Raw genomic sequence first — 14914 nt, 5'->3', positions numbered from 1 at the left:
CAGCAAATAATTTTATATGAACTGAATCTGAGATTAGAAACTTGATCCAAGCTGGGATATGATGCTTCAACGGGAACTACATTATAGTGATGACTCTGCAGGCTGATCAAAGAAAGTGCTGGATTCTATGCTATGTCCACGCTGAAACGGCTGTCTCAACTCCCATGGCTTCCTCAACAGTTTTCAATCTATAACAGTCTATAACAAATAACAAAAAACATGGAAGGATGAATAATACAGAAACAGAATAATCTTCATCAAATAAATTTTCTGTTTTTATCACCTCTGAGTCCCAGAATAACTAAGTTGATGCCTGTAGTCATCATACACTACTGGCCATTAAAATTGCTACACCAAGAAGAAATGCAGATGATAAACGGCTATTCATTGGACAAATATATTATACTAGAACTGACATGTGATTACATTTTCACACAATTTGGGTGCATAGATCCTGAGAAATCAGTACCCAGAACAACCACCTCTGACCGTAATAAAGGCCTTGATACGCCTGGGCATTGAAACAAACAGAGCTTCATCAAGAATAGTGACTGGCATATTGTGACGAGCCAGTTGCTCGGCCACCATTGACCAGACGTTTGAAATTGGTGAGAGATCTGGAGAATGTGCTTGCCAGGACAGCAGTTGAACATTTTCTGTATCCAGAAAGGCCCGCACAGGACCTGCAACATGCGGTCGTGCATTATCCTGCTGAAATGTAGGGTTTCACAGGGATTGAATGAAGGGTACAGCCACGGGTCGTAACACATCTGAAATGTAACGTCCACTGTTCAAAGTGCCGTCAATGCGAACAAGAAATGGGGATGACGAATATGCGCTTCCAATGTGTGTTCACAACAATGTCGCCAAACATGGATGCGACCATCATGATGTTGTAAACAGAACCTGAATTCATCCGAAAAAATGACGTTTTGCCATTTGTGCACCCAGGTTCGTCGTTTAGTACACCACCGCAGGAGCTCCTGTCTGTGATGCAGCGTCAAAGGTAACCACACCCATGGTCTCCGAGCTGATAGTCCGTGCTGCTGTAAACGTCGTCGAACTGTTCGTGCAGATGGTTGTTGTCTTGCAAACGTCCCCATCTGTTGACTCAGGGATTGAGATGTGGCTGCACGATCCATTGCAGCCATGCAGATAAGATTCCTGTCATCTCGACAGCTAGTGATACGAGGCCGTTGGGATCCAGCACAGCATTCTCCTGAACCCACCGATTCCATATTCTGCTAACAGTCATTGGATCTCGACCAATGTGAGCAGCAATGTCGCAATACGATAAACCGCAATCGCGATAGGCTACAATCCGACCTTTATCAAAGTCGGAAACGTGATGGTACGCATTTCTCCTCCTCACACGAGGCATCACAACAATGTTTCACCAGGCAACGCCGGTCAACTGTTGTTTGTGTATGAGAAATTGGTTGGAAACTTTCCTCATGTCAGCACGTTGTAGGTGTCGCCACAGGCGCCAACCTTGTGTGAGTGCTCTGAAAAGCTTATCATTTGCATATCACAGCATCTTCTTCCTGTCGGTTAAATTTCGCAACTGTAGCACGTCATCTTCATGGTGTAGCAATTTTAATGGCCAGTAGTGTAAATGCAACACTGTGTTTTTATTGGCACCTTGAAGCAAAGATTTAGTTAATATAAAATTCATGAAGCATCTCTGGCACTTCTGCATCTGTGATCACATCTGCAGTGATGCAGCTCTCGAGTTTAAAAAGAACAGAAGCGAGTGCTATAGCTTCAGTCTGTCAGTTCACACAGAAGATAACCGTATACAACCAAAATATCAGTTGAGGATGGAAGTTTCTGTGATTTCAGGCCATCCAATGGATAAAAAATTACTGTTTGCTTATTACACTGCTTTTATGGCTGAGACAGCAAACAAATCGGAAGATCAGCTGAACACAATCGATAGTGCCTTGAAATGAGGTTATATGAACATAAAAAATGGAAAACAAGGATAATACAATGTAGTCAAATCAAGTGATGCTGAGGGGATCAGGTTGGGAAATATACTCTGAAACTGCTTGTCAACTTTTGCTGTTTGGGGAGCATATGACTATGATAGCATAAGGAAAGAGAATATAAAATGCTGACTTGCATTAGAATGAAAATCTTTTCTAGAGAGAGAAAAACAACGTTAATAAAAATGCAAGTGTTGAGAAGTCCTTTCTGAACACATCTGTCTGCTTTAGCCTTGAATGAAAGTGAAACGTAGACAATAATTAGTTTAGACAGACAACAACAGAAACTTTTGAAATATGGCACTAGGGAAGAATGCTGAAGATAAACAAATATGGAAAGGATAGATTGCTATTCACCATAAGAGTTGCAGTCCGGCACAACGTAAAGACTGCTACACATTAAGCTTTCTGCCAAAGCCTTCATCAGAAAAGAGAAACACACATGCGTTCACACAAGCAAGCACACATCACTTTGTGTGAATGTGTGCGTGTTTCTCTTTCCTGATAAAGGCTTTGGCTGAAAGCTTTATGTGTAACAATCTCTCCCTTGTGCCCACCTGCAATCAATGAGTCCTCTTTGTAGTGAGTAGCATCTATCCTTTCTGTAATATTGTCAATATTCCAACCTGGATTTTCCTCTGTCTAATGCTGAAGATTAGATTAATATTTCATCCAAATAGTGTAGGTATACTGAACAGAATCTTGTGAAATTCATAGCACAACTTGACTAAAAGAAGGGATCAGTTGGTAAGACACTTCCTGATGCTTCAAGAAATAGTTATTTTGATAATAAAGGGAAGTGCGGGGTTTGCATAAGGAAGCCAAGACTTGGGGACAGCCAGCATTAAAGTTCATGCAGGTTGTAGTAATACACAGAAATGAAGAGACTTGCATAGGATAAATCTATGATAGTGTGGATGGCTGCATCAAACCACTCTTGTCCAAAGAGTCACAGGACATAAAAATATAGCTTAATTTTATTGATTATCTCTCTTTTGGGATAGTGATTATTACTGTATATGTCTTACTAAAATGATGAATAACATCAAATATCTTACAAGTATCCTTTTTTATTCTGCCATTGGTGCCGTATTGCAGGAGTGCCCCTTTTTATCATTCAGTCACAATCACTTAACACAGGAACACTCCATTTCCAATTGTACCTACGCTCAATTTATACTGCAACTTGGAGACAATACTTACGTCACATGTGATTGAAAATTATGCCTTTAGTGACAGTATATTTCTGTTGTTCATACATTTTTATCATATCACTCACAAGTTGTTTGAAATTTTCTAATATTCTTAAATGATTGCAATGTTGTCTTCTTCTTACATTATACCCTTAGTTAAGACTAAGTGTCCTTAAAAAAATTCTCTGATCTCTGAACTGATAAATAACCTGGTTTCATTTTTTCAAACCTGCAAGTAGAAAACTTTTGAAATAAGTAAATGAATCCAGAGTAATTTACAGTAAAAGCTTTTACAAAATTCCTTGATTCCCAATTCTATATGCAGCACTGGAAGCAAAACACTGCTTGGCTCTATCAATGATTCACCTACAAGATTTTCATTCCATAACTAAATAATAACCCCTTCAGACAATTTTTCCACAAGTAGTGTTTGTCCCTAGGCGTCCCATTCACACAGGAAACAACAATACTAGGTGTAGCCACACTGTGCTCCTAAAAACTATGACAACAACTTTAAAACAATCACAAGCTTCTCACTGGTACCTTGAATAATCTACATCTGTATGAATGTTTCTCATATTTGGATATGTTTATAAATAGAAGAGAATTTGTCACCACTGTGTAGGAGTACTGCTGGATGACTTGTGTTCAAATGGCAAGCTAACAGTTGCCACTGATCAGAAATATGCAGCATATTTTCCCATCAGACCCTCTATGTCTTTGTAGTAAGTAGTTGTATTGAGTTTTAAAGAACTGCTCTAGTTCTTTAGTTCTGCTGTGTAATATGGAACTTACTTAGAATCATGTACATACTTCCACTGTTTTTAATGTGACACCAAAACTTCTGCCACCACATAAATTCAATGGTCTTTTCAGTCATTTGTGCATTGTATTTGGACAATATGTAATGCAGTATACATGTGGTGCACCTTTGGACAACATGTAATACAGTATACATGTGATGTACCTTTCATTTTGTCCTGCACACTATCTCAGAAGCCAAGATACACAATGGCATCAAAATATGACCACTTTATTACAATAGGTCTTAAAAACTTAAGGCTGTTCTGAACAGAGTGCTACTGATCATCTGATGAACACACACAGCGCATGTAGCTGATCACATGATGCTACCATACTGTGAAAAATGGGACATTGTAGGCAATGCTGCTAACTACTTACACAGAGGATCCAAAATTAAGTGAAAAAAACTGTAGCTATACATAACAGCTGTAATTAAAAATTAGATGAAAATAACAACATGGCACCACCATCTTACAGTGTGTGTGTGTCCTTTTTAATCATTACATATGCTGTTGTAACAGGCATCATTCTCCTTTCTCCAAAATTTTACATGGGGGAAAAAAGTCAGGTTCATTACCTTTGGCTTTTCGTGACTACGGTGGGAAGTGTAGTAAACAAAACAGCTCTAAACTATTTAATCAAAACAAACACAGTTTCATTATATATAAACAAAATTTATTATTCTTTACACCTGCCACCTCATTTCCAGTAAATGAAAACATTATCTCTACAGGATAAAGATGTCTCCACAAAAATGTGTAGTATAAATGTGATAATGTCCTCGTACATTAGTGTTTTAAGTAATGGGCAAATATAAGAACAGCACAGTACCTATTACAGGGAAAATATTCTACTTTCAATATACACGAACTCCTCATTATCATGTCAATAAGAATAATATACTGTGGGAGTGTTCCTTCAGACACACCTCCGAGCATCAAATGAAGCTTAATAGACTCAAGGGCTTAAAGAAAATTATTACGATGCAGCACATCTTCACAATAATTTGGTGGTGATAAATAAATGTGGATGTTCAAAGAGTTTTTCGTCTGTGCAAGCTATCCTGCCCTTCCTTCCCCAATTTGTGGTCTGTTAAGTTTCTATTGAGAATATCTATTGATACTTGTGGGGTATGTTGAACTTTTTCCTGGAGTTCCTACGCTGTGTTATTTAATACAAGAATGTAGCAGCTCTGCATTTAAATTAGGTAAAATACATTGGTAAATATCATATTGTTGTAACAGTTGCACCAATTACCAGACAGAATACCATATGAAGCTGTTTGATAGCTGTTATGCAATACTGCTTTCTGATCTTATTTTCCATCATCCTGAAACATACAGGCAACCAGTACCAAATCATATATAAAGAGAACGAGTCTCTCCCCCCCCCCCCCCCCCCCCACACACACACATGTAAGATATACTATCCTTCCTTGATAAATCACAAACCTTTGGCAGTTTTTGTGCATGTTAGATATGCTCCAATGTCAATAACTCAAGTTTGACATTTCTTTTAGCTGCAGTACCCTTGTGTTTGAAGTACCTGCAATCCATCAACTATAAAGGGAAACATATGTTAGCAAAGAATAACACTGTTAGATTTGCATGACTGTCACATTATAAAGTAAAACAAAGTAGTAGTAGTAGTAGCAGTAGTAGCAGCAGCAGTGGTGGTGGTAGTGGTAGTAGTAGCAGCACTAGTCTGAAATGCATATAACAAGCATGTTATGTGTCAACTGGATTCTGACTTCCAGCTACTGGTAGAAAACATTTACAGCTTTTCCACACCATTCTCTTTGCATTAGTACATGAAATTTGAAATTTGATACAAAGATATTCAATAAGAGGAACCAGATACCATCAACTGTTTAATTTAAAACTTATGCAGTTTTATTAATATACTCCAACAATTTCAATAGCATTTTGCTGCCAATCACTTAGGAATAAAGTTGTCATTGGCAAATAAAATGTCAGTATTATGCACATGCATATTTCCACATTCGAATGGTAAAGATTTAGTGTCAAATGAAAGAAAGGTCACTGTCTAAAAAAATCATTCTTTGGTTCCAATATATTCCACAGTCTTTCCAGTTTTCTTAATTGTTTCCAGCAATTGGTCTGATGTTAGTGTTGAAGTCACTCTCACCTTCTTGTCCTCCAGTGAAATGGTAACATCTTCAACACCTTGTCCTGGAATAAAAACAGGTTAGCTTAAATTATATGAGAGTGTTAAACAAGTGTGTGATCTCACTACCCCACCAACACCAAGATTTTCCAGAAGGCAAAGAGGAAGGCAACTTATTAACTTCACTTTAAAAGATGTGAATAAGTGAAGAAGTGTATCAGCAAGTTACAGAACAACAAAGTAATGGGTGAGAATGGAACTGAGACAGAGCTGGTAAAAGAGGCTTGAGATATGCTGCATCCGCAGAAAATTCATCTAAAGGACATAATCTATAATGCAAAGAAAATGTCTAGAAGTTGGAAAAGAGCACTGATGCTACCAATCTGCAAAGAGGGCTCACTGTGACTCAAGTAACTACATACTACTTAACATTCATTCACCATGCTCCATAGACCCCATCGAGGAGAACCTTCATAGGTATGGAATGCCCAAGATATGCATTAACATGAGACACAGACATCATGGAAACTAAATCTCTACACAGTATTAATAAACTATCTTTATGCTTCTTAAAGCCATTCATGCTTATGCCATCTAAATTTTATCAGATAAATTAGTAAGAAAGCTGCTACTTTGGGGGGAAAAGCTGCTGCCTCCTTGGTTTCATTATATATCCATAGTTCATTTGCTAATAGCAGCTAAATAGTTACTTGATTACAATGGTATTTCTCAAAGAAAATATTTTTAAAACTATTGATGCTCAGACCTATTTACAGTACATTATTACTTACTATACAGCTTCATAACAACATGGCTGCCAACTATTATGGACTGTCCATAATTGTTACGGATTTATCACCTTAATTGGAATTATTTTCTTCCTCAGCATGTAGAAATCTGTCTAGGAATAATTTTGTCACCATGAATTTACAATAGGTTGTACTGGGTGACACTGAAAATTTTGTTCTGCACCTTTCAGCTTAAAGGTTAAGAATAAAGCTGCTTTCGAGCCAAGTGACGGCACAAGGTTCAAGGCATTCGTCTGTAAGCTTTTGCGATTTTTCTAACCAGGTGACTTTCCAATCTCCTGAGTTGCGGGGCTGTCATGAAAAGAAATTTACTGCAAAAACTGCATTTCACTTGTATGTGATAATCTAAATACAATGGTGGGACATGTAACAGGAATTGTTGCCTTTTTGAAGAAAGTTCATCCACACATAAGAATACGAAATTCTTCCTGCCACTTGCATTATTTAGCCACACAAACAGGTGCAAAGAGCATCAAATTGTAATTGAACTTTCCTACTTTTGCAAAAAAAAAGTTCGAAAAGGCAGTTTACTTTTAAACTCTGACAAAATATAAAGCATGTTCGGAAATTCCCACTACAAATTTGTAAGACTTGTAGAAAAGAGTGATGATTCCTTAATATCTTGAACAGGAATGAATGTCCGGAAACATACTGTTTCCATTCTAAGATGGTTTCAATTCTGATGGGTAATGTGTCCACATCTGCTGAGAGAAAGAGGAAAGTCTCAGAGTTGCTTGTCCTGGTAAGCAATATGGCAGATGGAAACCCTTATACCATGCATATTCATAGGTATTACAGCATCTGTTTGGTATTAACAGGTAGGCACATATTCTGGACAGTCATGCGATTTGGCCATACCTCCTCCCACTCAAGCTAATTCGTTCCGCACACTTGATCTTCTTACCAAAGCATTGGACCCATTCTTGCAAGCTGTGCCTCTGAATGTCAGTCAGGAAATGTGGTTTCAGCACGATGGTGTACCACTTCATTTTTCACGTGCTGTCTGTGGAGACATTCCAACAGATAATATGGTGAAAGATGGATAGGGCAAAGGTGTTTAACCGTATGAACATCCTGATTGCCAGATTTAACTCCTATAGACTTCTTGTTGGGTCACATGCAAAGTTTAATTGAAAGTCCTCTTGTAGAGACAGAGGAAGATCAGCTGGCACGAATTCTGGGCACTGCACAAGAAACTGAAGAGATATCAGGAGGGATGAGAATGTGTACCAGAACATGCTTCGTAGGTACAAAATCTGTAACAATGCTGGTGGTTGCCACATCGATCCGCTTTTGTAGTGCATAAGTACTGTTCTGTACATACAGTATGCTGTGTTCTTTTTTGTTTTGGAATAATGTTAACACTTAATCATTAAGTGTTAACACAGAAAAATGTGCGTAAGTGATAAATGGGTGTTTCGTTGTGTTTACTTTGGAATTGTTATTAAATAATTGTATTATTTCATGCCTAATTCAATTCCCCCAGCTGAAGTGGATGAGTTACACATCTGAACTGAAACCACCATAGAACATAAATGTTACATTTCTGGACATAGGTTCCTATTCAAAATATTATGTACTCACTCACCTCTCAAGCCCTGGAAATTTGTAATGGGAATTTCCAAACACCCTGTGTATGTTCCTAAACCATATAAAATATTGAAGTATGTATGTATGTACAAGATTACTCTCTTTTCTCCAATCAAATAGTGGGAATCTCTGGTAATTTTTTCAGTGAGGAAGCTTCAAAAACTATATACACAACTCTTACTTAAATGGAGTGCACCCTATTCTAAATGACCCAGTTACCAAACTATATAATAATCTTTCATTGTTTACCAAAGCGACAGTGTTCCTTCAGAAACAAGAGCTAGTAATTCATAAACTTCATAGCATACTAAAATCTTATTTACAGATTTCAGTGAGATTTATCAAACTTTCTGCAGTATCTACTTCTGGCTGTCTATTTCACTGGTGTCAACGTTAAAAGCTACATTTACCATACCAAGTCTGAAAAATATGTTGTAAAATTTTATGGAGATATCTCAGGCAGTCAATTAATGTAGTTACATCCAAGAAAAATTTCCACTAGATGACAATTTCTCAAAAAACAAAGAAATTATAGGTGTTGGATTTAAAAAAAGTAAAATTTTTCCATCAGTTGTAAAGTTGAATGAGCTTTTTCCTGATCTCCTGGGCAAAACACACACACACACACATACACACACACACACACACACACAATGGAACTGGAGTCTTAAAGATAACAGTTTGACAATTTTACACTTAACCTGATTTTTTTAAATTTACAACTGTTTTTATGCCTGGAACATCTTCTTTATTTAGGATTGGAAAGTGTTTGAAATATAGCATGTAAAGACCTAAATCAGGCTTACAATTTTAAAATTTATATTCAGATGATTAGTAGAAAGAGTGACTAACAAGACAAGTTTTTATTTTTCTTTTGAGCTGGTAGAGATTCCCTATTTCTTGCTTAATGCAGACAGGAGTTTGCTGAATATCGTACCACTGGAGTACATAACCCTGAACAACGAAGCAATGCCGGCATGTAATATATTTTTGTGTCCTGTTCTCCAATTGTGTATATCACAGTTCACTTGAAACCGATTTTTAGTATCAGTAACAGAAACCATTATGGAGTAAAGGTATTGCAAAGTCCATAAGAATTTCAAGAGCCTTAAAAAGGCTTCAGCAAGATGTACAAATACCTACTTCATACAATATTCTTTCTAAAATATTCTCCACATTAGTGTTAGGCAACAGAAAAAAAAACTGCTAGAACAATACGGGGGATTAATACGCAGGTAACTGCAGAGGACAATATATTTCCAATTAGACAACTGTGCAAAAAATGCTGTGAATACAAAACGAATATGTACATCCCGCTCATTGAGAGCATGCACCATCACAGCCCACAGCAGTGCCGAATGACGCAGGGGTATCAGAATTTTGAAGTGAAATCCAGTTCCGAGACTGGATAATACACACTGTCCACTGCATTCAATTTAGTCCTAGATTGGTTCATAGAGAAGTACGGGGTCAACACATAATGAAGAGATATGTGGCACGATGGGAGGTCAGGAGGTCAACAGACAACAAATATATTGAGGAGCAAACAAATCCAGTTAGATGGCCATGTGGCAAAAATAAACAACAGTACTATGCTCAGCACTGTAAAAGCAACTGACAGACCAAAAATATATTGAAAGGGCAAATGGAAAAGACAAATGAGCTTTTAATTTCCGGTGGGTGGAAAATCAACAGTGATGGTAGCAACTTGAAAGGGTATGTATTCTTTTGTGGCTTTTATCAATGAACAATAATGAACGATGAACTGAAGCAAAAGTACCCTATTGCCTCCCTCAGTACCCTATTGTCCCTCTCACTGTGTCTACCAAATTACAATACCCGGAAAAGATGTGTCCACTCCGCTGCCTTCAGCATCACATGAAAGTAAGTGATAAGCATTCAAGAATTTTAAAGTGGAACACTAACTAAAAGATATATATTACAGAATGTTGAGGCTTTTTTATCACAATTGTAGCAATCCAGTGAATCAAAATTATCTGTCCAGTACAACTTTCATGAATTTGATGCAACAAAAAGTGACAGCAAATGAAAGGCTGGACAAGAGTGAATCAAATTTCTTAGAATTTTATTCATTTATAAAAATTGTTCTATTGCTGCTCTGGTAAGTGTTAAATATACATGAAGATGGGAAATATTTTAAAATCAAGAACTATCTTTGGAGTAAAGTTGAACACCTGTATTCAGTGAGATTCAATGTCCACACATAAATCAACAAAGGAAATGACACAACTTAAATATCTAATTCCATTTTGTTTGTAGTGGCAAGTAAGGGCATGACTATGAATCTCGTAGCAAATAGTCAAGTAGCAAACTACATTTAAGCATGAGGATTCTGAATTCAAGATAGCATTTTTAATATTGTTTTGTGACTCACAATGAGCCTGTTTGGATTTACTGTCATCCCAAGCTCATCAATTAAATTTAAAAGGAAAAAACAAAATTAAAAAAGAGAGCTTACAAGATGCAATTTGGCTGCTTCAAGAAGGTTAGGGAGCTGTTACGTAAATTTAAGTAGGATATGGTACAAAAAAATGCATTATTGAATGAAAAAAGAAAACATGTTATTTAATATGTGACTTGCTGCTCTGTAAGTTCTGGGAGTATGTATCTGCAAAAGATTCTAAAGGCATCTATTTCTTCCACGCATGCACTATAGAGAAACAATAGTACAAAAATGAGAGCAGATGGCAGTGAAACTTCTGCAAATGCCCAACCATTCCTACATGTCATATCTGTGGACTAACTAGAGAACTGATATCTATGGACTAAACAAAGAAAGAAAAGAAGAGGTATAGCTGTTCAGCAGAGAGGTAAAGGAGTATGCATGTGCAGCAAGTTTCAAAATTTAATGTGCCACCTTATTTGCTTCTGTAATAGCCGGACTGAAGGCTCTTGGACCCACACAACAGAGGAAACAACAATAATAATAATATGTCCACAGAAGACGACAGACAGGGAAAAATACAGAAAAAACAAATCAAATAACAGAAATTTCAGCAAATGCGCAATGAAAAGCAAACATGAAAAAAGTGGACAGAAGACAGGGAGAAGAAACGCAGTGAATAAGAGAGGTTTTTGGGAAGAAAAAGGAAAGAGAGAGAAAAAAAAAGCCATGAAAATCGATTGCGTTTAGAACTCTCCTTAAGGGGAAATTAATGATGCTGCTGCTGCTGCTGATGATGATGAACAGAGAAATAACAAACATCATACAAAACATATGGGAGACGGTAGTAGTACCAGAAAATCAGAAATTTTGTGTACAAAGGGGGTAGGACCAATGCTAACAATTACAGAGGGATATCTGTACTATCTGTCATATACAACATTCTATCACAGTGGAAGAGCATTCTGAAGTTTTCCACCTCGACTGTTTTTCACATGTATTCAATCTATTATATCTTGAAGGATTGGCCAATTTTGGCCTTTTAGGCCATTTTCAAGCGCAATAGGTGTTGATAGGTTGCACAATAATCCTGTTATTAAACAGTAGTTATAGCTGTTCTGAAAGCGAGCACGTAACGTGCGAGAGCTAGAATTAAAAGGAGAAAATTTATTGTGTGCAGTAATAGTCATCTTTATAGCTAATGCCATATTATAGCACATACATGTCTACAACATAGCATTTGTTACAAAGATGACTATTATTACATGCAGGAAGCCTTCTGGCTTTAATTCTGATGCTTACATGCTATGTGTTCACTTTCATAACAGCTACATCTGCCATTTAAGAACAGGATGACTGTGCAATGCATTGACACCACCTGTGCTTGAAAAATGGAGTGTAAGGCTGAAACTGGCCATTCATGTAAGATCTAATAAAATGAATACCTGTGAAAAACAGCCAGGGTGGAAACCTTCAATATTTCCTTCAACATATTTGCGGTTGTGTTACTCACACATGCAGAAAATTATCTATCACAGAGCCTACTAGACAGTATACAGTTCCAACAGGAAGACAAGATGGAGAATACCTAGCAGGCTACAGACCAGTAAAATCCTATGCTGAATGGATTTTCAACTTACAGAAAGTCCTGAGATACCAAGCGACGACAAGCAAATAGACCATGCGCATCTTCATAGATTTGAAAATGGCGTATGACCCTATAGATAGCCTATCACTGATCCAAGAACTGGGAGAGCCTGGCCTCAATGAGAAGACAGTTAACACTATGGGTAGACACTAATAAACATCAAAACCAAAATTAAATTCATGAGGAGAGTTACCCGAGTCCTTCGAGGTTAGAACACGTGTTACACAGGGTGATGGTATTTTATCATTATTGTTCAACATATTATTAGACAAAGTTTTCAGGTAATGGTAAAAAGAACTGAAGATACAAGGACTTTATAAATTAATCAGGCTTGTAAGGAGAAACGAAGGATTAGATATTAGCTCTATGGCATTCTGTGATGATCTGGCAATAGTCACAGATAACACAGAAACAGCAATAAAGCAAACTGAGATAACGAAAGGCGAGACTGGAAAGGTCGGACTACAGATCTCCACCGAAGAAACAGAATAAGTGTCAAATCAAAAAGATACAGCAAAAAAGATTACAGGTATTACAAAATATGGTGAGATCATGATTCAACAAATTCATAAACTTGGTGCAGCTGATACAGACAACTGGGATACAGAAAGAAGCTCACAAACAGAGAAATCAAAAGATGATTCAAGAAGACTGGAAACCTCTACAGTAAATCATGCCTATCACATAATACAAAAGTGCTATATCACAACTTCATACAAATCAGAAACATTGGTCCTGCATCAGAAAGGTGCACTAGAGGGAAGAATCATCACCAAAATCCTAGGGCCAACATGATGGCAGAAGGCTACATATTGTAAAATTGACAAGAGACTGAACAAGTATCTAACACAGTTCATGAAATGAAGAAAAGTTGACAGTAATTTTACTGGCATATCGAGAGATTGCAGGACACCTGACAAATTAAATATATCTTGGAGAACATAGAAAGTATTTAGAACACGAAGTGGATCACTGAAGTCAGAAAAGACCTGAAGAATGCTGGCATAACACTCATACAGGTGTCTACAAGACAAACATTCAACCACAAAGTACAGAAGTGGTAAGTTAGCAAAGTGGTAGAAAATTTAAGGTAAGCACACCTTGGACCAGCACAAAGGAAAAAACTGAAAGTGAGAAGATCTCACAACCAGTAGTGGTCCTCTCCCTGTTCTACACCTGTATTACTATGATAAAAATAGTGTCTGATTGATAACTTCTTCACATTGTTTAGCTCATGATTTTGCGTAAACAGAACTTCTTAGTGATTTTTTTATCGCATTATAATCACTCTTTTTCAACAATAAAATCCTAACTACGATCACTTTTTAAATACAGTACGATAACGTTAAAAAAAATTCGTGTTGCTATGGATTATTCGGTGCAAATTTGATCAAAAGCATACAGGCAACATGAAAATCTCGTTAACTTGTATTGCCTAGAATATTACTCCATTGACATCAATCATAAGTTGTAAGGCAGAAATCTACAGAAACCAAGAAAAAATAAAAAGGATAAAAAACAACAAAATAAATGTGTAAACATGTCAGTTCTTTATTGTACATAAATGACGAAGCTATTGGGAAATCCATTGGCTTGTTATGTGATACCTGGTAGACAGTAAATTCATTCTTCTCACGTCATCGTGTACATATTCGCTGCAATTATAGGAACCACTAATGTACGTCCGACTCTGTTGCGCACTAAACTCACAACACAATACAACAACGAAAGAAAGGCCATCGACATAGAATAAAGTACATATATTTGAAACTGAACACGTTAATTTTTTTCGTAAAAGGGTCGTAAAAGTAGGAAAAATATTCAATACATTACCCTTCAATTTTCCCAGAACTTTTTCGACTGCAGATGCACAGCCGCCGCATGCCATATCGACAGTAAACTCATGAACCTGTTCAAAAAAATTAAGCAACAGTAAAGAAGAAGTTGCATATTTATGGCCAACTACTAATAAAACGAAATAAACCTTGAGCGGCATCTTGTTGTGTTGGTTGAACTGGCGATTTGGGAATGACAGGAGATTTGATTGTAGTCTGTTATATATAACACATCCTCTGACACATGTTCATTATCTCGCAGTCAAGATTACACAGTCAAAGACCCTAAATCCGCAGTAACAATGTTAGTGTTCCATGACTAGATGACAGATGTTTCTGCCACGCGAGTACGACGTATTACTTCGTAAAATACTAATTTTGCTTGGTATTTTGAACGATCAGATATGAACTTCTTAATTACCCCCTATAATCCTTTTCAAAGTCGTAATTATATTTTGGAAAACCTAAAATAATTAAACCAACACTTAAGTGAGATGTTATGTACTCCAAAAAAGA

General features: G+C 37.0%; 1 protein-coding gene across 1 annotated transcript; it reads right to left on the bottom strand.

Moving 5' to 3' along the window:
- Positions 1-5854: 5854 nt before the first annotated feature.
- On the bottom strand, positions 5855-14703 carry LOC126475291 (copper transport protein ATOX1). The gene is made up of 3 exons (XM_050103053.1): positions 14548-14703; positions 14397-14472; positions 5855-6177 (listed from the first exon to the last, which is right to left on the bottom strand). Exons 1-3 carry the CDS (start codon positions 14557-14559, stop codon positions 6041-6043), a joined length of 225 nt encoding a protein of 74 aa, XP_049959010.1. The 5' UTR covers positions 14560-14703; the 3' UTR covers positions 5855-6040.
- Positions 14704-14914: the final 211 nt, after the last annotated feature.

This window comes from Schistocerca serialis, chromosome 4, assembly GCF_023864345.2.
Source record: "Schistocerca serialis cubense isolate TAMUIC-IGC-003099 chromosome 4, iqSchSeri2.2, whole genome shotgun sequence".
NCBI lineage: Eukaryota > Metazoa > Arthropoda > Insecta > Orthoptera > Acrididae > Schistocerca > Schistocerca serialis.
This window is presented reverse-complemented; position numbering and strand designations above follow the sequence as displayed.

What these genes read in the sequence shown, in the direction of transcription:
- LOC126475291 (XM_050103053.1), bottom strand. An exon ending in AGTTCTGGGAAAATTGAAGG is followed by an intron (nt 6,178 to 14,396) that starts GTAATGTATTGA and finishes TTTTTATTCCAG; the next exon opens with GACAAGGTGTTGAAGATGTT.